General features: G+C 50.2%; 11 protein-coding genes across 11 annotated transcripts; 3 read left to right on the top strand and 8 right to left on the bottom strand.

Annotated features, from left to right (window-relative positions):
* Window positions 1–407: 407 nt before the first annotated feature.
* Window positions 408–1,762, top strand: N7518_007152 (putative RNA polymerase II Elongator complex associated protein Kti12; the record flags this gene model as incomplete). Its single annotated transcript, XM_057188079.1, has 3 exons — window positions 408–413; window positions 469–822; window positions 884–1,762. 3 exons carry the CDS (start codon window positions 408–410, stop codon window positions 1,760–1,762), a joined length of 1,239 nt encoding a protein of 412 aa, XP_057039782.1.
* Window positions 1,763–2,106: 344 nt separating this feature from the next.
* Window positions 2,107–2,301, bottom strand: N7518_007151 (uncharacterized protein; the record flags this gene model as incomplete). The annotated part of the gene is made up of 1 exon (XM_057188078.1): window positions 2,107–2,301. The coding sequence occupies one exon, from the start codon at window positions 2,299–2,301 to the stop codon at window positions 2,107–2,109; it is 195 nt and encodes a 64-aa protein (XP_057039781.1).
* A 178-nt stretch (window positions 2,302–2,479) lies between these two features.
* N7518_007150 (putative C2H2 finger domain protein) lies at window positions 2,480–4,282 on the bottom strand (the record flags this gene model as incomplete). The annotated part of the gene is made up of 3 exons (XM_057188077.1): window positions 2,480–3,107; window positions 3,159–3,437; window positions 3,507–4,282. The coding sequence occupies 3 exons, from the start codon at window positions 4,280–4,282 to the stop codon at window positions 2,480–2,482; spliced, it is 1,683 nt and encodes a 560-aa protein (XP_057039780.1).
* A 2,457-nt stretch (window positions 4,283–6,739) lies between these two features.
* N7518_007149 (uncharacterized protein) lies at window positions 6,740–7,554 on the top strand (the record flags this gene model as incomplete). Its single annotated transcript, XM_057188076.1, has 2 exons — window positions 6,740–6,939; window positions 7,029–7,554. 2 exons carry the CDS (start codon window positions 6,740–6,742, stop codon window positions 7,552–7,554), a joined length of 726 nt encoding a protein of 241 aa, XP_057039779.1.
* Window positions 7,555–8,053: 499 nt separating this feature from the next.
* Window positions 8,054–9,025, top strand: N7518_007148 (palmitoyl-protein thioesterase family protein; the record flags this gene model as incomplete). Its single annotated transcript, XM_057188075.1, has 1 exon — window positions 8,054–9,025. One exon carries the CDS (start codon window positions 8,054–8,056, stop codon window positions 9,023–9,025), a length of 972 nt encoding a protein of 323 aa, XP_057039778.1.
* Window positions 9,026–9,589: 564 nt separating this feature from the next.
* Window positions 9,590–13,104, bottom strand: N7518_007147 (uncharacterized protein; the record flags this gene model as incomplete). The annotated part of the gene is made up of 2 exons (XM_057188074.1): window positions 9,590–12,818; window positions 12,890–13,104. 2 exons carry the CDS (start codon window positions 13,102–13,104, stop codon window positions 9,590–9,592), a joined length of 3,444 nt encoding a protein of 1,147 aa, XP_057039777.1.
* Window positions 13,105–14,000: 896 nt separating this feature from the next.
* On the bottom strand, window positions 14,001–14,414 carry N7518_007146 (uncharacterized protein; the record flags this gene model as incomplete). The annotated part of the gene is made up of 1 exon (XM_057188073.1): window positions 14,001–14,414. The coding sequence occupies one exon, from the start codon at window positions 14,412–14,414 to the stop codon at window positions 14,001–14,003; it is 414 nt and encodes a 137-aa protein (XP_057039776.1).
* A 255-nt stretch (window positions 14,415–14,669) lies between these two features.
* On the bottom strand, window positions 14,670–15,110 carry N7518_007145 (uncharacterized protein; the record flags this gene model as incomplete). Its single annotated transcript, XM_057188072.1, has 1 exon — window positions 14,670–15,110. The coding sequence occupies one exon, from the start codon at window positions 15,108–15,110 to the stop codon at window positions 14,670–14,672; it is 441 nt and encodes a 146-aa protein (XP_057039775.1).
* A 501-nt stretch (window positions 15,111–15,611) lies between these two features.
* N7518_007144 (uncharacterized protein) lies at window positions 15,612–15,971 on the bottom strand (the record flags this gene model as incomplete). Its single annotated transcript, XM_057188071.1, has 1 exon — window positions 15,612–15,971. The coding sequence occupies one exon, from the start codon at window positions 15,969–15,971 to the stop codon at window positions 15,612–15,614; it is 360 nt and encodes a 119-aa protein (XP_057039774.1).
* Window positions 15,972–16,953: 982 nt separating this feature from the next.
* Window positions 16,954–18,706, bottom strand: N7518_007143 (Pal1 family protein; the record flags this gene model as incomplete). Its single annotated transcript, XM_057188070.1, has 4 exons — window positions 16,954–17,705; window positions 17,771–18,188; window positions 18,244–18,482; window positions 18,652–18,706. 4 exons carry the CDS (start codon window positions 18,704–18,706, stop codon window positions 16,954–16,956), a joined length of 1,464 nt encoding a protein of 487 aa, XP_057039773.1.
* Window positions 18,707–20,218: 1,512 nt separating this feature from the next.
* Window positions 20,219–23,130, bottom strand: N7518_007142 (MCM DNA helicase complex subunit MCM2; the record flags this gene model as incomplete). The annotated part of the gene is made up of 5 exons (XM_057188069.1): window positions 20,219–20,315; window positions 20,373–20,542; window positions 20,599–22,907; window positions 22,967–23,076; window positions 23,126–23,130. 5 exons carry the CDS (start codon window positions 23,128–23,130, stop codon window positions 20,219–20,221), a joined length of 2,691 nt encoding a protein of 896 aa, XP_057039772.1.
* Between the last annotated feature and the right edge of the window lie 1,634 nt (window positions 23,131–24,764).

The following is a 24,764-nucleotide window of genomic DNA, read 5'->3' as shown; positions in this document are numbered from 1 at the left end:
TTTGGAACGATGACATGATTACATGACAAAAGTTCGATAGATTTGTATACATTGGGATAGAGATATGTTCTAGAAGATATTTACCATCTCTAAATTTGCGCCAAAAGCTTCATGTTCATGGGGTCATCGCCGTAAGTGAGCAAGCCCTCGAGCTTATGTAATAATCAGGTGATTCTCAGTGAGAAAGCCATCTCGCGGCCTAATTCGGTGTATATGTAGCTTTGCATCGTGTCCGTACTAGAGTGCTCAGAAATTTGCAATTTACAATAGCCTGCCAATAATATTCTGCATGATAATGCAAATGCAAGTTCTTCAAGGGTGGAAGGTCGTGGATATAGATGCGGGTCACATGCCACAACCCCCGCAATGATAAAAAAAAGTTGTTTGAACAAACGCACAAGTCAACGATGCCGGTATGTCGACAAACCTTATATATTCTACAATCAAATCTAACATCTACACACTCAGCTCGTTATTTTAACGGGGTACCCGTGCTCCGGTCTCACCTACCGTGCCAATCAACTCGCATCTCTGATCGAGAAACACCAAGATGAAGTATTCGCAGCAGCCGAAGCAGGCGCGCAGGTCTCCTTGAAGTCCCGATACAAGGTGCACGTGGTCGCTTCACACGATTCCTCCCATCCACGGATTGTCTACGACCATGCCCGCACCGAGAAGGAGGCACGCGGCGTCGCCTACGCGCGAACCAAACGCGTGCTCAAGCGGGACAGCATTGTCATCCTCGATGGAATGAATTATATCAAAGGATGGAGATACCAGCTGTGGTGCGAGGCGAAAGCGGCGCAAACGACATGCTGCGTGGTACGATATCGGAACATACAAATTAGATTGCGACATTCAATGGCTGACAAGTCTGTTCCAGGTTCACGTCGGGACACCCGTCGACCAGTGCGTCGCCAACAATGACGCCCGATTACGCCGAGACGCCACCAAGGAAACAAACCCCAACACATCGGATGCGCAGACCTCCGAATCCCAAGATACCCCCGCACCCGACTCAGAGTCCACCGAGGACAACGAGGAAGCCTACCCACCCGAACTCCTCAACAACCTCATCTTCCGCTACGAGGAACCAAGCACGCACAGCCGCTGGGATAAGCCGCTCTTCACAGTCCCCTGGGCGGACCCCGAACCCCCGGTATCAGACATCTTCGAAGCCCTGACCGGCGTCGTCCTCCCCTCGACGGAAGCACCCACCGAAACCCCCACCGCAAGCCTAATCGACGCCCTCAAATCCACCACCATCTCCGACGTCGCCAGCACAGCAACCGGCACGCGAGGCGGCGGCCGCAGCGGAATCTCCACACGCGCCCGGATCATCCCGCACCAAGCCACCGTGCAGGCAGCGGCAACGGACTCGAACGCAATGTACGCAATGGAGAAGCGGACGTCGGCGGTCGTGACTGCGATCCGCAATTTCACGCAGACATACTCGTCGGCGCAGGTAGCTCTTGCGCAGAGCAGTCGCAGAGATACAATCGCCATTGACGTGCCCGAGACTATTCCCATACTTATTCCGGCTCATGTTGCCATGGCGGGAACGACGGATGAGCTCGCTGCTGCTGGGGGGATTTTGGCGTTGCCGCGGCTGCAGAGGCTGCGGAGGCAGTGGATTAGCTTGCATAGATCGTATGTTGGGCGGGGTCATGGTTCATTGGCGGCGGATCAGATTGGAGATGCATTTGTGCGGTTTCTCAATGCTGAGTTCTCGGGTGCGGTTACGGAGGCTGCAGAGGAATAGATGTTTGTGCGGTCTTGTTCATTATAAAAAGTCAGTTGGTGTTTATGAGAAAACGAGGTTACGACTTGGATACCCTTCAGATCTACAGCTGTACGTGGTTTAAAAGGATTGCAAAGTAAAAAGTCATTTGAAAGAAGATACAAGAACGCAAGACTATCTATCAACATGCATAAATCAGAATCCAACCAATTGTTGGACAATATATAGCTATATCTCTCTTTACTGTCATTCTTCTTCCCCTTGAGACACAGTATCCCGCTTTGCTGTTTCCTCCGCATAAGTTTCGGGTCTTTGTGTCATTGGGGATGGTTTTGTCCATGGATCTGGAATTCAGGCCAAAAAGCTCAGAAGCCCTTGGTACGAATCCAGATCCCCATGTGAGCAGCCTGCGATCCGGAGCGGATCAACAAGCTCTCGAGCGTGGGGTGGGGTACCACGCTGGTCCTATCCAGTTCCTGGCCGTTATATCCATATCTGGAATCGGATTGTCCTTGTGCGATGATGGGATCAAACGGGACAATCCTTCGGCCGAAGTCCATTGTGTACTCGCGAGCGATCGCACCGGGTTCTCCATGTAAAAGTGCCTAGCCAGCAAGCACAGTCTAGCCGGAGTAAAAAAGGAAATCAAGAAAAAAATCCTCCGTGAAGTTTGTTCGTGTCGTTCAAAGAAAACCGCTGTTCTCCTCCAGGACGGAGGGCCTACAGCTCCTTAACCCTTCAAGGCAATCCATTGGGCATGTGGGAAACAGCCTGGCTGGCCTCAATCTGGCGGTAGTTCAAACCCAAGGTGAACAGTTCCTGGAAACCGGCATTGACCTTCTCGTGCATGATAGTATCCTTGGGGGAAATGGTACTCAGCTCCTCGAGCAGACGCGAGCGGCACTTGAAGAAGTTCTGCTCGGCGTTCTGGAGGTGCTGGCTAAGACTAGCGGAAGCCTGGCTGGCCTTGATGGAGCTGGCCTGGGAGTTGACGGAACGAGTGCGCTTCATGGTGGGAGCCGGGGTGGCACCGGTGACTCTTCTCTTGCGGCCAGTGGGTTCCTTCTTCTTGATCTGACCAGCACCGGGCGAGGTCTCGGGCGAGCTGTGGCGCTCGGAGGTGGCATAGTCGTGCACGCGACGCATGTGGTCGTACAGGTTCCATCTCCGTGGGAATCCATTTCCTGGAACGGCGCGTTCACAGCCCTCCCACAGGCAGAGGTGGGGGTTATCTCCATGGCCATGTAATCCGTGAGCCTCGCGCTCGTGGCGGAACAGACAGGCGTTGGAAGAGAAGCGCAGCTGGGCATCAATGCAGGCGGGGACCTTGCAGCGGTATGGCTTGAGATGGGAATCCAAGTACTTGCTGTTAGTTGATATTGGTTAGCTGGGTTCATTGCACCAAAGATTTCATCACGGGAGGACTTGCTGGTAAGCGCATTTTTGCGTGGTGGGTGGGTGGCTGCAGGGTTTCTCTCCAGTGGCAAATGGGCAGTAGTATTTTCCATCGCTGTGGGTGGACATGGAATAATACTGGTGCTCTCGCGGGTTGCGAGCCTCAACACCTTCCTTGGATCTTGGGCGGGCTGGCTCTCTCACTGGGAGGGTTGGGAAGAAATCGGGCTCAGTCTTGATTTGTTGCTGGGAAACAGATGACAACGCCGAACGTCGGGATGGCTTTGAGGGTCTGATGGTCCTACGATATTGTGGTTAGGTTTCCGATCACATGTTTTGTATTCTGGGTGTACCTCTTTCTGACACTCACCTGCGGGGATCTCTGTCGTTGATAGAAGAGCTGGGGAACAAGGGCTCCGCCGGGTTGAGTCCATGGGTCGTTCCAATGGGCGATGTGGTGAAGTCTCCGAGGAGTGCATCATCGGGGGCCATGAATGAAGAGTATCCCGCGTGTGAGCAAGAAATATCATTGCTAGCGTCGGTCAGTGGTGGGGAGACCGGGGCGGTCTGGTAAAGACCTGACGCGTATTCCATGGTGGTTCCTGGGTAATGGGTATCATGCATCATTGGGGTCCACTCTGGGCCTGTGATATAGTGGCCGTCCTCGGTACTGTGAGAGCTGTGCCCGATAGAAAGAGCATCATCTGGGGTGCCGTTTCCGACACAGACATCATTTTCAACAGAAGAGAAATCCAGGAAGGAGTTATAAAGATCCCGGGTCATTTCATGGTCCATGTCAGGGACTGCTGGGAAGTCCATGCCTGGGTACATAATATCATTTGGTCCGACCGTGGGGGTCATCAGCTGCTGTGACAGAGAGAAAGAAAGCATGTGAACCTCGGATGAGTCTGATTTTGACATGGCCTGGTCAAGGGAGTCTTGGCGGTTTAGTGTCCAGTCTTTCATGTCCTGTGGATTTCCATGGGCTGTACGGATACTTGAGCACAACGAGGAGCTGTCATGGCTCGAAATTTCATCATCCTGGATTGATCTCGAGGCCATATTTGAGATTCCTGAAACCATGGAGGTATGCATGGACTGTGAGATAGAGACACGATCAGAGTCGCTGGTGTTCCTTGGAGACATTGTGTGTGTGGTTGTGAGGAAAAAACACTGTAAACCAAGAGTTAGTATCTACTACTCCTCATCGAACAATGAAATAAAAAGCAAAAGAAAACAGAACAAAAATGAACAAAAACAAGAGCTCCATGGTCCAGAAGCGACGGGATACCTAGTGAGAGTCAGTAAAGAGACTAGGCCGCGTCACGACTTAATTATACGCACCGAAGTCGTTTATATGGGATTGAGATTTCCTTGGCCGACCAGGGATTATCGTAAGGTCCTGGTCAATGTATCGTGTCTATGTTCGGGTCCAGGTCTGTTGTCAATCCAAGGGAAGGCTATGTGGTCCCAGGGCGAGAAACATTTTCATGGCCGGTGTTACTATTTGGTTGAAGCATCATCATCCAGGTGAGTCCAGGTAAGCAAAAGAAAAGTCGTTCATTTTTGGCCAGGTCAGGTAGGTACACAACGGCCAGGTTCCATAGAGCAACGGCCTAAGCAGAATTCTAAAGCGGATGCTTCGAAAGACCATAAGTGTCAGGGAGCAAGCACATTAGCTTGAAAGATTCCTTGGTTGATTCCTTGGGGTCAAAGTGGTTCCATTATTGTTGAGAGACGGTGGCCATAGTAGTATCGGATATCCAGGCAAAGAGACATCAAGTCATTAAGTGGTTCATTCCAGTGTTGTTTCCAGAGGCAGTGGGGTCCAGGGTATATCAAAATCCGCACTCAAACTCCGGTCTTAGAGCAGAGGCAATGTGAAAAGCAGAAACATCCATTGGCAGTAGTCCGGTGGTAGTGGAAATCAGGCGATTTGAGAGTGCAACATTAAACACATCTCAAAGAGATTCACTCAGCAGGTGCTGAAGGCAAGTAGGCAAGTATCCTGGGCAGTGGTTCCTCAATGGTCGCCAAAATTGGCAAAAAAACAAGTCCGGGTGTGGTAGGTCTAAGGTCCTTGGGTCCTGGGCAATAGGTTGTCGACATCCTTTGGCAAGCGCAGCTGACAGGTACAGGTCCAGACAAAGCAGGAAAAAAACAACGCATAGGAGAACCAATTGAAAAGAAAAAGTGACGGGAGCTACCTATTGTGTTTGTCGAGAAGTGGCAGACTAAAGAGAAGCCTGGGAGATAACAAGAAAACAAATCCTGTCCGGGAAGTATGTGGCAGAGAGAAAAATCCTTGTGGCAGTGATTGGATCAAAAACCAGGGAGTCTTAGGTTAAGAAAGAAGTTGTCCTTGGTCCAGGGACTGAGTTGTTGAAGAGGAGTATATATAAGAGTGACACACAAGGTAATCAAGGTAGTCAAGGTGGTGGTGGTGGTGGTGGTGGTAGAAAGGGGTACTCAGAGTTAAGGAAGAAAGAAGAAGAAACAGAATGGAGGAGGGGATCAGCGGGTTTTTAGCACACAAAAAAATGAAAGCTCGGACTTGAGAGGGTCTGTGGGCCATAAAACATGGCGTGTGCCAGTCTCGCATCATGCAGGAGACGAGTGCGCTGTTGGCACCGTCAAGGCCAGTGCTGTCGACTGGCGGTGATGGCATGTGCAGATAGGGGGGTGGCTCGGTTAACTGAGTGGAGGGATATCTACTAGCGGTGAGACGGGCTCGGCGTCTTAGTGCTTGGCGAGAAGTATGATTGGTGACGGCCGAAGGATGACGGTGTAAGACGAAGTCCGAGTTGAGGGATCGGCAGGTTCGCTCGCGTGTTCGATGAGATGTCCAACTCCTGTTTCACTTCAGGGGGATCGTATGGAGGAGAGGATCCCACGTCAGAGGGCCACGGGAAGTATACCTGCAGCATGCTTGTACAGCGGTTGCGACTCGAAATAGTACAACATACGCACGGAGTATACGGGGTATACGGAGCAGTGAAGCAAGAAATAAATGGTAAATGTAAATTATTCCAATCAATAAAACTAAGATTACTGGACGACGGCACGGGGCGAGCCAGTCTACCAGACCCACGTTGGGCAGCAATGCAGTCACTTTTCTCCTATTTTCGGGTCTTTGTTCAGTCAGCCAAGTTCAAAAGAAGTGTGAGAAAAAGATAGACAGGGTTGACAGGATCAGAAAAGTAAAAATGGAATATGTTTTCGTTCAGCAATCCGAAGATCTCAGGTGAACTATGCTTTAATATTGGTTGTTCATCACGAAAGGCAAACGCCCTTGGGAAGCAGCAAAAGAAATCAAAAAATAATAATAGGCTTACCTGTTAGCGGGAATTGTCGGAAGAAGGATGAGTTGGCATGAAAAACCAAGTCATCACAAGTCGTCGAGGGCCGTGAGGGCAGTCTGGACTGTGATTGACGGAGAAAAGGAAAAAGAAAAGAGGAAAAGATTTTTTGTAGTTGGCCAGATCACGTGACACGTGTACATTTGTATTGTTTACACTGTTTGTCTCGATTTGGAACAAACACCCACATCCCCATCTGACAACGGAGGCCTTATCCACTCTCCACACTCCATTCCTTGGCATAATGAATTGGACAGGCGGCCAGCTGCAGCGTCATCACACTCGCTCAGGCCTATTGACCAAAGCTCAGAAGCAGAATTTCGCTAGGTCGAGACTCCAAAAGGGCACGGTCATTTCCCCGCCTTCGCCATTTCGAAACTTCCCTGATGAATTCAAGGGCTCGAGCACTAGGGAGGATGAGGGGGCAGAGACAAATGAAAATCAGTCAGTCAAGAACTGTTGGTTGCTTTGGCTTTGCTTCCGTCAATCCGTGTGGGCGTACTCGTGCTAACATGTGATCGTGCTGATTCTAGAGTTCCGGAAGAGTCGGACTCACATTTGACTGGTCAAACCTCTCATAGTGATAGTGGCTTGACCGGGGTCAAGCGCCAACTGCTGAAAGAACCTGATGTGGCAGCCGTGTCTGCTGCACGTCCACTCGACCTTGCATTTACATCTGTCAGGGATGTCGAGCGCTTTGGGAAGCGACGAAAGCTAAACGACAAGAACAGAAATCGACTGGTAGCACCTAACAACAACGGGTCTGCCTTTATTGAACGGCCCAGATCCCAACGAAGAGGCAGAAATCCATCCTCGGTGATCGATACCATTGAAGAAGACATCCAGTTTGAGATTGACGGACGGCCAGTGGCGCAATCCAACGCCAGCTCGGGGGTGGTCATGAACAGCATGTCGTCCCAGTCAATGCTCCTTGACCATGAAGAATCTCCCATTACGGAACAGAACATGGGCAAAGAGAATCTGACAGCTACCTGGATTACCAATCTCTATCCCCGTTCGCAATTCCCTCGGCGCGGGGCTATGCCGAGCAGGCTATAACGTCGATGCTCATTTTCATGCAAGTCAGATGAATGACACATGTTCTCGGATATATCAGATAGGTGTCGGGGAAGCACATGCTTCTCGCTCCTTGTGAACCCCGTCTTCCCGGGGGCGGCCTGCTAGTCACGCCGTAAGCCAACAGTATCATGGTAGTGCCGTTGGATTTTCCGAGGTCAGCAACATCGCCTGATTTAGAAGGGAAAAAACGATTACATAGTTCCATACCAACCAACCAACCAACAAATGAATAGACCACTAAGATCCTTGACCCAACCAAATCCACTGCCTAGGCCATTCTACATGCACGCCGTAAATGCCCATGCTCCTGTACATCGTAAGTTGCACCGGTTTTCTGTTCCTATAGGTCTAAATTGCCGTATTCGGTCATCACATGATTGGTAGCTGCCTCCCGAAGCAACGTCATTTCCGTCTCCACAACCATCTCCAATTATCAACGGCGCGAAGATCCCAAGATTACCAGTTCCATCGTTCAATAATGCGTTCTATCACACTGTTGGCCGCACTGGCCACCAACACACTCTCAATCGCGCTCCCGTGGCAATCCGCCCCAGATACAACCAGCGGAACCCAACTCCCGCTCGTGATCTGGCACGGTCTAGGCGATGACTTCGAACGCGAAGGGCTGGCCGAAGTTGCCAAACTAGCCGAAGCCACCAACCCCGGCACCTACGTGCACCTCATCCGCCTAGCCAACGACGGCAGCGGCGACCGCTCCGCAACCTTTTTCGGCAATGTAACAGAGCAAATCGCGCTAGTCTGCGAACAGCTCGCCGCGGACCCAATCCTCAGCACAGCGCCCGCCATCAACGCACTAGGTTTCTCACAGGGCGGCCAATTCCTCCGCGGGTACATCGAGCGGTGCAACACGCCGCCCGTGCACAACCTCGTCACATTCGGCAGCCAGCACAACGGCATCTCGGCGTTTGAGTCGTGCGCCTACGATAACTGGTTCTGCAAGGGCGCGGAGCAGCTCCTGCGGTCGGGACGGTGGACGAGCTTTGCGCAGTCGCGCGTCGTGCCGGCTCAGTACTTCCGCGACCCGGAAGACCTGGATTCGTACCTCGAGCACAGCAATTTTCTGGCGGATATCAACAACGAGCGGGCGGTCAAGAACGAGACGTATAAGAAGAATCTGGCGGCGCTGAATCGGTTTGCCATGTTTATGTTTGAGGAGGATACGGTGGCTGTTCCGAAGGAGAGTGCTTTGTTCTCGGAGGTTAATACTACTACTGGTGAGGTGACGGCTCTGCGCGAGAGGCCGATCTATAAGGAGGATTGGGTCGGGCTGAAGCAGCTGGATGAGCAGGGGAAGCTGGACTTCAATACTGCCCCTGGAGAGCATATGGATCTGTCTGAAAAGACGCTGCGCAAGGCTTTTACTCAGTACTTTGGTCCGCTGGAGAAGTCGCGTCCTTCGCCGGGTCTAGTTGTGCAGCCCGTGTTCTGATCATTCTCTTTTGGGCGTTTGCTTTTATTGTACGATATCCCAACTGCGTGTGCTTCATATTTTGGATACTAGCCTCAAATTCGAAGTCCAATCCAACGCCGTATGGCTGGTTGGTTACATTTATAGAACTACCATTTCTTGCCATGTTCGTTCTAGCACCGTCTATTTTATGTCTATTGACAATGTAGCTAGTTACACAACGCTGCGACTACTCATCGCAAGCTAACAAAGGAAAAGAAAATGTGCGTGCCGACAGACAAGAAACAGAGTCCAAGCGTTCAAAAAAATATGCAAGTGAAGAAGAAAAAGAAAAAGACAATGATAGACACCGAGCCGAAGTAAAATAACCGAACCGGCAAAACAGAAAGGACATGCGTATCGCAAACCGCTGTGAAACCGCGACCGGCAAATCAAAACATGAAAAACAATGGAAGGCGAGGCAGGCGGGTGAGAAAAAAGAGCCTCTAACAGAATGAAAATTATATAGACATATGAAGGGCCATGGAATGGAAACGGCTGTGGAGATGCCCGCAGAATGATGAGGTATGAATCAAACAAAGAAAATCAATAGGGTGGCCGACCAAGGCCTCCACTGCGTCGTTTGCTGCTAGATCTGCTCGGCAGAGCCTTGGAGGCAGATATGGCAGTTGCCGGGCGGGATCCATTCGTCAGCTTATTCTCGTTTGGCGAGAGGAACCCATCCAAGAGCTTCCGTAGTTGATCTTGGTGGTTGCCATTTGGGTCATTGGTCTCATAGTCGGTTAAGAGTTCGGGAATCCCAGATGTGGCAAGGCTGTGGTTGGACCGGCTCTTGTTGCGGTTTAGAGGCTTGTAGTTTAAGGCATTGGCATCAGCCCTGTCTCTCGCTGGAGGTCCCGATGGAGCTGGTGCGGTAAATGGGCGATCATATGAGGCCAGCGAGCGCTGTGAGTCATTCGGGAAACCACCTGGGATGGACAAGCCAGTTGGGACCGGTGGCACGGGAGGGATGTCTTCGGCTTTATCGCCTGATAGGAAAAATGCCGCAGGCGTGGCGCGGGGTGTCTCCAGTCCATCGTCATCTGGTGTTCGTTGGCTCTCTGGTCGGATTGAGGTAGCATCTCCATCTATCTCGGAAACAGAGAAGTTGCCGCTCATCATGCTTTCGCTCCCGGAAGAAACGGAACTGTCATTCGATGCGTCAAGTCGTCCACGTAGCGGACTGAGGCGTCGATCATGGGAGTCGCTAGTAACCGAAAGCACGCGTCGAAGCTCATTGACGCGAACAGGCGAGCTCCTGCTCGAACTGTTGGATGACGAGCCTGATATTTCTGGAATGCTCATGCGGCGGTTATATTGGGAGTCGGCGGGTGAGCCATTTGTAGCCATGTTGGTTTGGTTGTAGCGGGGATTTGTAGTAGCCCGAGAGCCAGATACCGATGGTGTTCCAGTGCTTTCCTTATCGACAGCTGCCAAACATGCCTCGCGAGACCACGAAGACAACATCTGTTCCTTCACGACGGACGGGAGGTGGCTCTCAACCTGGGATTTGACTGTTGCTGTGGAGCCAAGTACCGGGAACGTGAATCCTCGTGCTGGGGAAGAAGCCGAGGAGGGACTTTCTGGAGGAGAAGATACCGATTTGCAATAAGACTCCTCAATCATATAGACAAGTCCTTCGACGTTGCGGAATGGTGTCAATGGAGGTGGGGAGGTGGAGTCATTGTCAGACCTCTTCTCGCTGTCAAAAACAATGGCATGAAGATCGACTGGGGGTAGGCGGATTTTAGAAAGCCAGTATCCCTTGGCCTGTCGCTGCTGAATCACATTACTTATCTCCTGGCCCACGGGGAAGGACTGGATGTCGAAATGCTCAGACAGCGCAAGAAGGTATCCGTGTACCAAGCTTCCAATGTTAACGCGAGCTGCGAAGGAACTCAGATCCATAGATGTAAACAAGTCGTCTTGCAATTTAAGGACCATAGGGACACCGAATTGAGCGGCATTCACCCCGAGGTTCTCGACAAGATTTGCAAGAAGTAGGTGCAGCAGGAGGATCTCGGCTTCCTCGGTCGCTGCCTCGATTGCAGCATCGTAGATAGCCAGGTGCAGAAGGCGGAGGAAGTTCGACTGTGCCACCAGCACCACTTTGTCCCTCTGGGTAGCAGGGACCGACGAACCTCGTCGAGTCGGCCTATCCATCTGCTCGGTGTCTTTCTTGGGAGTCTTGATGTACTTGGGTGAATCTAATCGCACCTTGAGGTCGTTCCCGTTGGTCTCAATCTGCAGCCATGATAGGAATGCATCGGAATAGGCATAGCGAACATCACGATCCACATCACGAAGAAGTACTTGGGTTCCTTCCCACACATGGATCCCGACTGAATGTCTAGATTCTACACCAGACATGGTTGCTAGCGTTTTTGAATTAGCCACAACCAAGATAGCCTTGACGGCTCTGAGAGCAGTCAGTTTAGCGGCAGCATGCGAGAAGGTTTCTGTGCTTGCTTTGTCTCCATTTGTCTCGGGTTCGTCATTTGTCGCCTCATGTGTCACTCCGGATTCCTGAACGGTTGCCAATGTGGATGGCGAGGAACTATCATGGTGGAGATGAGGCTTAAAGCGCCTGAGAATGGCCCGCATCATGTCTTCGACTTGGTCTCCGTAGTATATGTGTGTTGCAAGATCTCCAATAGACTGCTCCAGTAGCGTAAGAAGATCCTGTCGTTGGGGAGAGATCTGAACCACGATTTCAGCTTGTCGATTTTTCTTCTCTCCATCTGCAGAGCCAGTACGCTCTGACGGTGACAGTATCTCAGAAGCGTAGTGCATAAGTCCATAGAGGACATCCATAACACTAAGTCCAATCATGTTAACAGAAGATTTGAGAAGCGAATCCACCACAGAGAGAATGGTGAATGAGGACTCTAAAGCATCCTCCCTTGGGGTTGTATCATGGAGAATCTCCATAGCTGTGATCAAGATGATAAAACGAACTTGCACCGGGCACCAGTTCGCAATGAGGTCGATCAGAGATGTTGCCCAGTTGCCACGTTTGCCCTCGGTAATCTCGCCGCACTTTTCGCTCTGCGGGAAGCCCTTTTTTGAGATGAACTGTAGAATGACCGTTACTACAATACGGATCTGGCCCCGGTTACTCCCCGAGGCGATAGTCTGCTCGAGACAGCGCAGGGCCAAGACCCGTGCATCCATTTCCGCCTTTCGATCCGCCTCAGCGGCCGACTGCGCTGCCAGCTCGGGGTCACCTTCTGCCACGTCCACTGTGTGCACCGTGTTGACACTCATTCGGCGGGGTTTGGGCGGCTCGCGTTCATTTGCCTCGGTTTCGGATAGCTTTTCTTTCAGTGTTGTAAGAAGATTCTCATCTTCAGAATAGAGGTTCTTCAGTATAACCGGCAAACAGAGCTTCAGCAATGTTCCTCCATCGGCGGTCAAGGTCTCTGAGCTGACCACCGCTCTAATAGCGCGCAGTCCCGCATTTCTCCACCGGATAGCCACCTGCGGGCTGAAATCTGCGTTCGCATTTGATGTAAATCCCGGGTCAGCAAGGCCGGTGTAAGTTCGCACAACTTCTCGGTATTGATGTGCAAGGCTCTGGTCAGCCGCGATGGCCGCAATGTCCTGATATCGGCAGAACATTTCGAAGGTCACAATCGATTCCTCCACCATATTTATATCGTTGGATCGCAGAATGGTATCGATTACTGTCATGACGGATCGGGCGTAGATAGGAAGGTCGCGAGGAACTTTTTCGATGATCGCAGCTAGGATATGCAGCGCCACCTGAACATTTCTGCAACGAAATCGGTCAGTTATTCGTCTTGTCCGAGTCCAATTAATCGGGCGGTCAGAGTCTGCGCTCACCCTATTCTGCGTCTCCAGACATCTCGGGCAACCCTCTTCTCCAGAAAACCGCAGACCTTGGTCAACTTGCTGCGGCGCGTGCTCGTATAGTATAGCAGGTATGAGAGTTCGCTGGAGTTCGGCCGAACCTCCGACACTCCCTTCTGGTATTTAGGATAACATTTCAAGGTCAAGACCTGGTGCTTTGGCCGGCAAGACTGGCGAACAGATTCCATTGGAAACGCAGTGTCACATGCAGTTCCAGGCGGGGGTTCCACGAAAGAGGGGAACTTGGTAGTATTCGAGGTGGAAGATGAATTAGAGACAAGCGAGAGTGCTTGAGAGAGTATTAGTTAAGGGTCCATGGGAGAGACGTTGGAATGTTCGAACCGGCGCAACGTACGGAGTATGTAGATGACAACGGGGTTGATGAGGTACTTGTGCACGGAATAGTTCAGGGCCGATTACCAGGGGGCGGGGCTCTGTCGTAACGAGTCTGAAAAGGCACAGAAATCTTCAAAATGTACTGATTTGAAAGGAATGGAAGTTGGAAAGGGGAGACGATAGAAGAAAAAATTAAAACAAGATTGGGCTCCGGGATCATCGGGCGTATTCTATATTCTACCTGTTCGTCCACTCCTGTCTAGTCTTAAGTATACATAGAAGGTCCTAGGGTTTATCTTTTTTATATTCTTTTCGTATTTCGGAAGAATTGCGCATCGAGATAATATTGTCAATTCCAATTGCTATCCCCTTCATTATATAGGAGAGTGTGGCGATAACCCCAAAATGACATAGCGTCTTCAGCTCGGAGATATATTGTCGGTCATCTCCAACGCCGCTTAGTCTTTTCCCCCGCAATTCTCTGCCACTGTCGTCAGAGCAAATGGGGCCCTTGAAAAATCGGAGTTCACTGGGAGTTCGATTGACAACTCTGAAACCTCGGGGGCCTGAGAATCCTCGGTCGCACAGCACGTTCACCAAACTCCCATGCTCAACTCCGCCAAAGGGGGGCTCGGTGGAAATGAAATCACCAGAGTTTTAATTTCTTGTTCGACTTAAATATGTCAGGGCGCGGTGTGTTCGTATGACATCTCGGTCGCATCGAGCGTAGGATCGGAATTCAAACGCATCATGTCTTCCCATTTTGGGCATCTTCCTGCTTTTCATCTGCCGTGTCGGTTTCGGCCTGGGCTGGTTCAGGGACACTGACCCCTGCCAGACCTTCAATGACCTGGGGTAGAATAATGTCACGGCGGAAGTTGTCCTCCTGGAGCAGTCGAAGCGCTCGCAGTGTGGGACCAGGGTGGGTGAGGAACTGAGAGTACACTGGTGTCTTCCAGTAGGAGTAGAGGTAGGCTAGGTAGGCTGCAAATGCCTGGGCGTCCGGCGAGGGAGAGTCATCGTCATCGTCAGCACGAGCGATACCCAGGAGATTGGGATAAGTGACAGCCAAGTGTGACAGATAGTAAGGGTTGGCGAGAGACGAGACAAATTCAAGTTCGAGAGTAAAGCGCGGGTTGGTCAGGTTTGGTCGATCCTCCATGGTGAATCTGATGTAGAGAACCTCGGTGGATTGAAATGGCAGAAGCTGGCGAGAGCTTCAAAGTGAGGGTGTTACGGGAAACGATAGCGTCCATTTAAGTAAAAATTATACAAACATCGAAGTACTACTCGGTACATTTCCAACTTTAGCTCTCATAGAAATCCTATATCAACTGCACTATTTCCTCGTCTCCTCTTGGTCCATATCCTCAACCATATACTCTTCTTCTTCCCACCTCCTCAATCCCCTTCGAGCTCATTTCAACTTCTCCAAAAGCCCAGCCTTCTCCAACGCTGGCCTAGCACACTCCTGAGTCCAGCGAGAGACCCTCAAACGCCTCATCCTAGCTTGAGCAGAGCCCGACAAAGCCGAGGAAGTTGCAGGTGTCGCATACTGCTGGTTCTCCTCGACTACCCGCAGCGCCTCATCCCAACTACCGGGGTAGTTCTTGGTGAGAGTGGTGCCTATTAGCATCAGGCTTTCTCCTATTTCCGTGACTTCATGCGCCCTGACGCTCACACGGTCGTGGTATAAGTGGGCGCCGGCATCTTTAGAGGCAATGAAGTGAATGTGGCCGACCTCTTCGTTGGTCTTGACAAAGATGGCCGAGTCGCCTTCTGGGGGAGAGGAGGCGAAGTTGTATTTGACAATGTAGACTTTGTGTCTCTGGGGCTCCGTCAAAGTGACGTTGATCATGGTGTCGGTGATGCTCTTCGTGGTATTGTTCATAGTAGAAAGAGTTGCTTCGAGGGTTTGTCTTTGTAGAAAGATATAGAGAGCTCGAGGAGTAGACTTGGGGATGATATGGAGGCACGTTTACACGGCGAACGCTCACTCTTAAATACCCTTTGTCTGTTTTATTCTTATTTCTATTTCTGTTTCTCTTTTTCAAAGAAATCACAAAGGCGCCTCTCCATTGTTTGAGGTCTGTTTCAGTCCCCCAAGCCTATACTATGGCTTCAATATTACTCTATCTATAGAAGCCAATATGTAAGCCTATAAATACCAATAGATTCAATAACACGGACTATATAGATAACGGAACAACAGAACAACAGAACAACAGAACGCCAGGACCAATGGAACCAACAGAACCAACAGACCAGTTTCACTAGTCCACCCAACCAAACCAGGCCACTATATCAATGGTGTGAAGAGGCACATCAAGATACATTTATTCTCAACAAAGTCAAAGCCTCATGGCAAAGCAAATCCTCCCACCTTCTCACGAGACATAGCCACCATTTGTTTCCCGCTCAGTCGCTCAGCAGGCAAGTTGCGCAGCAGAGAGTCCCAGCTCTTAGGATATCTTCGAAGACGTGTGGTGCCCGTGAACACCAACTCGGTACCCTTGAATTTCGGGTGTTGGGTCGAGTATGTCACTCGTTCACGCTTGTAGCAATACCCCCAGACGGCATCGTCGGCGAGGTAGTAGTGGTCGCCAGTAGAAGATCCCTCCTCACTAACGAAGAGGGCTGAGCGGGTCGGGTGCCCGGAAGGAGTGCATAGGGTGTATACAATGTATACGTTGAGGTATCTCGATGAAGATTGGCCCATGGTGGTATATGCGTGCGATTTTGGAAGGATGGAGAGTTCAATGATGGAGAGACTTGGAGATGATAGAGACAGATTTACATGGCAAACGATACTTCTTAAATATCTTTAGAATCATCATTACTCTAAGCTGATATATGTCTTGGATATACAAAGTCGAAGTTACATTATCATCGGTTTCTATCGTTAGCGATCCAAGTGGTCATGAGGCCTTGTGTTGAAACGAGGCCCCGTTTGAGATGATATCCATAGAGAACAATGTATTGTCTTCTAATAAGGAAACGAGAGAATCGAGGGCAAAAGCTATATCTCACGAAACATATATGCACGGCGCTTAGCTTGACGGTCAGTGCGTCCAAGGAAACTCCAAGACTGAATATTCGTTGCCATCCAACATACGGAATACGGAGTATAAAATCCAGTAAACTCTAGCCAGCTAAAACATTTGCTGTGTCACTGTACTTGTAAAGTCTAACGAAGGCGTGGCAGAGTCATTAATGACATGTTCAGTCTAGTACTTCTACAGATAGAGATCAGGGATGAAACCATGTTGGAACCAACGAGTTCAATTATCATATCCTTTTCAAACTGACATGGAAAACAGCAATCGGTAAAAAAATACATGTCTCTGAAAGCAAGGCTGAAGCTGAGATACAAGAAAAAAAAACCTTGGAAAAAACTCCGATCATAGCCATGGTCTTATCTTAAGATCAGGGCATTGTGTTTCATGGCGGTCTAGAATCAGAAGCACTTGGAAGCACTCTCTTCCGAAAGATACGAACGCCATGTTAGGCGCCGTGTGTTCATCGGTGCTTGATGCTGGGTATTAACGTGTGGAACCATCCCTCCCCATTGAGGAGTTGGATGGTGAGATAGTGAGGGAATCATGGATTTGACACATCCCGGAGGTGCACCCGAGTGAGAAAGGCCCGCTTGCTACATCGTATATTTCCGGGACAGGCTCAATATGTGACTGCTAGGTGACCTAGTCGCTAGTCCGTCTTTCCGGCTTGGGTTTGCGCAGACTCTTCATCCGGTTCAAGAACCCACCACCACCACCAGTGTTAAGCCTCGACTCTTCGTAAGGTCGCTCGCTGATGATCTTGTGCTCCATTTGCTTAGGACTGCTGGACGATCGAACTCGGCCGCCCTCGAGGCGAGCTTCGATACTCGATCCCTTCTTGTCCCACTCTTCCTCATATTCGTCTTCTTGGAAGTAGGGGTTTCTTTCATAACCCCGGGAGGTTCCAGAATGGCTGGAGCTCACCTGTGGCGCAGGGGGGTAGTTGTCGTTTGGATAAGCAATGCGACCAGGAGCACCTCGTCCACGTAGTCGCTGAGCCAAACTCTTCTTCCGTGCAAGGCCACCATTCGGTCCCATACCGTTTTCATTCTCAGTCTGATGGCGTGAAATGGCAGACCGACTAGCCGGAGCTCCATCGAGGAAGGTGCTGGTTCCCAGTCCCATACTCTGCGGCCCATGAATCGGGTCTACTCGGGCAGTGGGATCCATGACGGCCGTCTCAGCGTTGCGGCTCGCAGCGGTCGAGAAGTCAGTGTGTCCTTCCTCCATCCTGCCATGGAAAAGGTCAAGATCGATGTTAGAGTTGTTGGGCCCTGCGCCGCCCAGAGCCATGTTGCTGGAACCCTTGGGGAAAGCTTGCATTGGCGCGGTACGCACGCCGCGGCGATTGCGATGAGGGTTGCAGGCATCAAACGGACCATCGTGGTGGAACACTATTATTGCAGTTAGCATGAGCCGTATACTGAAAAAAAAAAAAAAAAAAAACCGTGATACTTACTTCCGGTACCGTAGATACTCGTCACATCCAACTTATCAATGATATCAAGTCGTCGATCCTTGCGGCCCGAGCGCGATTTGCCATCTTTGCTGCGACTCTCACGCTCGCGACGCCGTTCACGTCGGCGCTTGTCGTCGTCGTCATCAAGGTCCAATAGCGAACCTCGATCCATCACCGAAGACTCCGAGTTCCGCCGAACACGACGGGGCGCCTTGTCCTTGGAGGTTTGGGACAAAGCAGGGGGGTCGGCGAATATGTCGAGCAGATCTTTCTGTTTTGACACCGCCGGTCGTCCTGCTGGACGCTCCGGGCGCTCCCTTGAGGGTTTGGTGCGATTCGAGGGAGTGCGTTGGGTGGCGTCAGACGCCGCAGGCCGAGGAAGATTTATCTGGGGAGCAGGCTTGAGAGAGAGGGATTCCTATTAAGAGGTTAGACCAGATTTGAGTATGTAGGTTCAAGATTCCGAAACATACAAAGAGCTCCCGAGTGTTGGACGACATATCATTCTTCTCAATTGGAGAGAACATATTGGCACCAGTCGACACGCCAGGGGTTGGCTGCAGAGGTATACCCTCAGCGTCGTCTAAGAATGGGTTTGTAGAGCGTGGGCGTTCCGGACGGTTGATCGATGAAATGGACCCAGGCGAAAGAGCGCGGTTCCGGAAGGGGTTATTGGAGCCAAAACTGGCCGCTGTTGGAGAATCTTGGTATTCTGTTGGTCGCAGAGACGTTTTGAATCAGTCACAGGTCTGAAAAAGATAGAAGACCAGAAAGTCAAGGGAAGGTGTCATTTATGGATCAGGGGAGGGGGGTTCAAACTACTCGCAGCGGTAACGTCTGAAATCCTATGATTTAGGGGAGTCAAGCTTCTGGTTACGTACCCTGCGGGGCCAGCGACACGCCAGGCGCATATCCAAACGCTGGAGTGGCATTCATTGTGAAGGATATTTCGCCTCTGAAACAAGGTGTGGGTGGAGAGGCCGTTTGCGTGCAATGAGATGCCGCGTTAGGTGTCGCACGAATGCGGAAGAAAGTGGCAGGAGGTAGTGCTGAAACAGTGATAATCAGGGGTAAGATAGTATGGACTACCACAGGTCAAGTTCAATATTCAATAAGCGAGAGGGTATAACAGAATCAAAGTGAAAGAAAGAAAAAGAAGTCTAAGGGAGAAAGGAGGGGGCCAAGGGGATTAGGGAACACGGGAGAGGCGAGCATACGTAAATTGCCCAGTGATCGTCTCCTTGGGGAAATCATCCTCTTTCACTTGGCCCTGTCGATCTTTCTATTTCTTTCTTTACATTATATGTGTTCATGTTTTTATGCTATGCCGTTCGGGCTTGTGTTAACTTTTTCTCGCTCTGCCGAATCCCCAGACTGGCGTTATAGCCGTAGGGGCTAATACCAAATCATCGCCAAGGTTCCAGTTTGACATGTTGTGACAGTTCAGGAACTGACTGCTATGTACTCTGTACATTGACTTCGACTGGACATCTGGGGACATCCCAGCTAATCAGGCACGTACTTTGTACATTGTACATAAAGGGATGGAGATTCCTCGGCTACCAAAAATAGCCCACCCCGGGGAATGACGTTGCCATTCCACCTTGATATCATCTTCTGTTCCTGGAATGTGTATGCAACATGATATCTTCTGTTATTTTCCGCATCTCTAGATCTCGTGCAGTCTAGAAAGATCCAAAGTGATGAGCTCATCTGCCGAGGGAGAAGGACGCAACTTCAGTTCCAGTCCCCGTGGATACCACTAAAAAGGTTGGGATATCAGTTATGGCCAATGAGCGGTGGCTGAATATGACCGATTCAAACGATAGTTCGCTGTATCTGCATATAACACCTTGCATTTCGAATATAATGCCAGCCTCTCCAGACAGTTTAGCCGACATCTAGTATGCGGAGAAGTATTCGGGACTCGGTACTCCATAGATATCGAACATTCCTCGGCTTGGAATGCGATCTAAGATGAGGTCATAACTTGAATTAAGATATCATTGGACTTGCATACGCAGACGAATTAGGTAGAAGCTACCTGTTTTGTTCGGATTGAATAGTGAATCAGTCAACCCTAGCCGCCTTAATGCGATATCTCAAGGTGGATGTGGCCACGTCAGATCTGAACCTGCCTGTGTTATCGGAATACCATGTTGTATTTACTGCTATGTGTCATAGCAGTCCTATTTCCGTACAATGCGCTACGGTTCATTCATCCACAATAAAGTAGAGTAAGCTCTGGGTGTACGCAGCCTGCTACCACCTCAAAATATAAACTCGAAATATCATTCATTGATTTTCTATTCATTACCGTGTCATGGCCCAATTCGAGGAAGGGTCCCCTTTCATAAACGCCACACATAAGATGCAAACAAGATGGTATAAAACACAAAAGAAACCATGCAACTGGGGAAGCCCCCAATCCACCTTCTAGAAGGCCGTTCACTGGGCGATGGATTGAGCCCGCGGCAGGTGAGGGTTGGAGACGGGGATGCCCGCACGGCGCTTGGACTGGGGCTTGGGTCTGGAGAGTGTATATCTGAGAGTAGATATTAGTACAAGATTCCAATAGATTCAAAGATCGAAAGAAACATACTTGGCAAATGCACGAGAGAGTGCCTTCTTGCAGCTGACCTTTTGACTGCCGATGAACGAATCCACAGTAACAGCGATCGCACGGTCAATATCCAGCGAGGAGCAGTACTCTGATAGGCGCATCTTGCAGAAAGATTCTGCGATACGCATGATCGCTTCAAGGTGACGGACCTAGAAGATTAGAGTAAGAAAATTGTCACTGTACATAAGGCAGGAAGATGACTTACTGTAATAGGGTACGCTCCGGTGGCAAGGGACTCGCGGCGCATGTCTGCGAAGAGACGGGCAACCTTGTCCTGGTCGATCTGATAAAGCTTGGGGTGGCAACGCTCTCGGGCATACATAATATACTTCCGCAGGAGCTCCTGCGGGATCTCGCCCTCTTTCTCCTCTTCGTCTCTTTGCTTCTCTGCTGCGCGTTTGGCGATCTCCTCCTGTGATGGAGGCAGTCTCTGACCATCTCGGTTGATGCGGTAACCCTCGTTGTCAATAAGATTGCCGTCGGTATCAACTAACTCGCCCTTTTCGTTCCGGAGGGGACGAGCCGGGTTGGAACGGTGGTGCGACTCAATCACGAAGTTCGCCAAGCGCTCATCCTCGGCAGGGTCAACCAAATCACGCACCACACAGAGAATATCGAAACGAGACAGGATAGGGTCTGTCAAGTCGACATTCTCGGAGAATGGGATCGAGCTGTTGTACCGACCACCCTTGGGGTTAGCCGCGGACACAACAGCACAGCGAGCCTGCAATGTTGTCACAATACCGGCCTTGGAGATAGAGATGGTTTGCTGTTCCATAGCTTCGTGAATAGATGTCCGATCCTGGTCGTTCATTTTGTCAAACTCATCGATAAGACAAGTACCACGATCAGCCAACACCAGCGCACCACCTTCCAACGTCCATTCGCTCGTGAGAGGATCGCGGCGAACACTGGCCGTGAGACCAACGGCACTAGCACCCTGACCAGTGGCAAACACGGCACGGTGGGCGGTCTTCTCGACGAACTTGAGCACCTGAGACTTTGCGGTACCAGGGTCACCCAGAAGAAGAACGTTGATATCACCACGAATGTGCATCTTGCCCTGGGCCTCTTTACTAACACCACCAAAGAGCGAAAGTGCAACAGCAGTCTTGACATCCTGGTGGCCGTAAATACTGGGCGCCATAGAGCGAATAATCTTGTCCACAATATCGGGGTCACGGGAGAGGGCTCGGATTGCGCGCTCATCCTCTTCTGTCAGATTGAAACCAGCCAGCTGGTCGTGTGCCTTGACCACATGGTTGGCCTCAATTACGGTGGCGAAAACCGGGAAGCCGTTTTTGTTATTCAGTTGGGCATCGTAGCTGTTACGGTAGACGCCGGTAATCTCAATCTCATCACCGGGTTTGGCGCTGTCGATTAGATCGGCAAGCAAAACGACCTCACGCTGCCGCGGCAGACGACCTGCGGGAACCGAGCCGGGCGACTCCTGCAAGGTCAACTTCTGGTAGTTGCGGTAGACTGTCTTTTCAGAATTGACAGTGAACGGACCACGCGACTGGCAGTTCTGACAGAACGAGATCTTCACCTCCGCACTGGCTTCCTGCTGGAACGGACCCAAGGTGATACCGCACTTCTTGCAGAGGAACATGACGTACTTCAATTGCGGGAAGACACCAGTTCGACGGGTAACAACACCACTGACACGGATCAGGCAGTTGAGATGCGACTGGCGCAGCTGGCGTAGGGTGTAAATGATCGGCACATCAGTGATGCGGACGTGGATTTCGTTGTGAATATCGTGATATTGTGGGTAGTGGAATAGCGTAACGTCGAGTGCAACCTGATCAAATACCTTCAAGACTTCGGTGGGTTCGTTGGCGAGGAAGTATGACAAAGCTGCCTTGGTCTCGCTGAGGTGGGCGTACGACACTTCGAGTGAAGCGGAGTTCACCTCACCCAGTGTCTTGATTCGGTTACCGTAAACAGACTGGCCGGCGGCGTCGATGAACTCTGTCAGGAAGGCCTTGAATTCACGATAGATGGAGCGAAGGACTTGGGGCTGTGTCACCCAGTCTGTAATGTTGGCTGCCTTCACATCTGCCAGTTCCTCCAATGACAGCTCTTCCATGCCCTCATCAGCCATGTCAATATCTTCACGATCCTCATCATAATGGTGTCTGCGTCGTCGGGGTTGGCGCGACAGGTCCATTTCCATATCGTCCTCATCTTGTAAAAAGGCGGCAGGCATGCGGCGCCGACGTGCCAGTTCTCGGTCTCTCTGGTTTAGGCGGGCATCTAGCTGCCGACGAGTTGCGGCATCGATTTCATCATGGTCTTCATCATCGTCGATGTATCCGTCGTTTTCATAGCGATCTTGCGCTGCATCTCGATAATCCCGCTCGAAGTTGTCACCGAACAGGTCAATGCCGTCCTCGTCTTCAGCCAATTCGTCAATGTCATCAATATCTGGCACCAGACCTCTATCCTCATCCTCATCTTCATCTCCCATGTCAAAGGGGATCGGGGGAGGGGATGAGCCCAAAGCAGTGGCTGCACATGAACATTGTCAGTCTCAAATTGACGCAGCCCGGACAAAGAAGCACACATACGACTGGAAGGAGGCAATGGCGCCGGGGAGGACATGTCATCCTCTCTGTCTCTCTTACGAGTGTTGGCCCCTCGGCCACGGTTGGCGGCCGAATCGCTGGCTCGGAGCGGACTGTAGTGCATTAGCTTTTGGGCGCAGAAAATTCAGGAGGCACACTCACTCCATTGTGTGGTTATTTCAACTGGCAAAATTCAAAGAAAAAAGAGGAAAGGCAGGAAATTATGAGTACGGATAAGTATATGTATGTTTCGGAGGTTTTTTTTCACTCGAGTATGTGATAGCGTGGTTGATAGAATGAAGGGAGGGAGAAGGGGCGGCAAAGTCGAGTTGTGCAGAGAGTCGCGTCCAACACGCGACGCGTTTCAATTAAGCCCCGATTAGGAAGGTGGGCCTTCCACGTTCCCTATTTGCACAACGGCATAATTTACAGCGCTATAACTAATAAGAACAAAAGAAAGAGAGAAGGAAAGAAAGAAAAATAAAGAGAGAAATCATAAAATTGGAAATTGCAAAAATTTAATGACCGACGCAGGGATCGAACCTGCGACCTTCTGTGAACTCCAACATATGAAATGTAAGACAGACGCCTTAACCACTTGGCCAGTCGGTCGTTGGGGTGAACATTGTGTCACAAGTGTGATTCGTTCCATAACTAGTTCCTTTCGATTCCAGACGGGCGCCTACCCTTTGAGCATTCAACCGCACACAAACCTTCCAAGTTTCTAGTATGCAAACGAATGTGGTCTGCCCTTCATCCAGTTTATACATCGATTTATACCATACGAGTGATCTCGCCGGCCCGTAGGCCGTCGAGATAGTTGTTGCAGAGCAAAGCGACTGATTCTAACTTCTAATGCTACCTCTTACTGGCTTATTGGCTTCACAGCGACCCCTCGGCTAGATTCAATTCCTGCTTTTGTCATAATTCAGCCCCATAGGAGAAAAATTGGCCACGTGACACGTACATACGACCTTCTGATTTACTAGGGATCTCGACGGCCTAATGCCTCTAGATAGTCGTTGCAGAGCGAAGCGACTTATTCCAACTTCTAATGCTACGCAAAGCCCCCCTCTTACTGGCTTATTCTCCCCCATGCCTGTAATTTCAGTACCGCCTTCACAATCAGGCATATTTCCCGCTATGGTAGTAGTAAGACAGCAGATACTTACAATTTATATGTAAACTACTAATGAAATTAAGTCCCTTTATCATATCATTATTAACTGCTTAATCAACTGCTTTATCGTCAATTACTTTAGCAACCGTTTGAGAAACTGCTTGAGAAACTGCTTAAGCAACCGCTTAAGTAACTGTTTAGTTAACTAACTAAGTAACTAACCTTGGAACTAACTAACTAACTAGTTAACTAACCACTTAACTAAGCAATCCCTTAATGACCGCTTGAGCAACTGCTCTAGTAACTGCTTTAGTGACTAGCCTATAGCACGTAATAGAAATTATCGTCTAGCCAGATTAGGCCTAGTCTATATTTATTCTGCCGGTTGGATTATTCTGCTAAAGTTAGCCGATTACTTCTTCACCGTATTGAAACTAATGGAGCCCATAGGAGAAAAGAAAGTTCACGTGACATGCACACGAGGTTATGATTTCAATTGCTTCGCTTCCCTCCGCAACAAGTTCTTGATCAAAACATGGACCCACTTCCCCAGGAAAAAACACCGTCGCAACAAATCCATGCAGGTATTACGGAGAAAGCTGCAAGAGCTCTAGTTGATAAAAACATTCCTCTTGTGGAGTGGGGGTCGCAGATACGGTTCAGATGTGGATACCCTTTGGT

Source organism: Penicillium psychrosexuale (assembly GCF_028828465.1).
Source record: "Penicillium psychrosexuale strain IBT 29551 chromosome Unknown utg000004l, whole genome shotgun sequence".
Classification (NCBI taxonomy): Eukaryota; Fungi; Ascomycota; class Eurotiomycetes; order Eurotiales; family Aspergillaceae; genus Penicillium; species Penicillium psychrosexuale.
The sequence above is the reverse complement of the archived record's forward strand: the minus strand, read 5'-3'. Positions and strand labels throughout refer to the sequence as shown.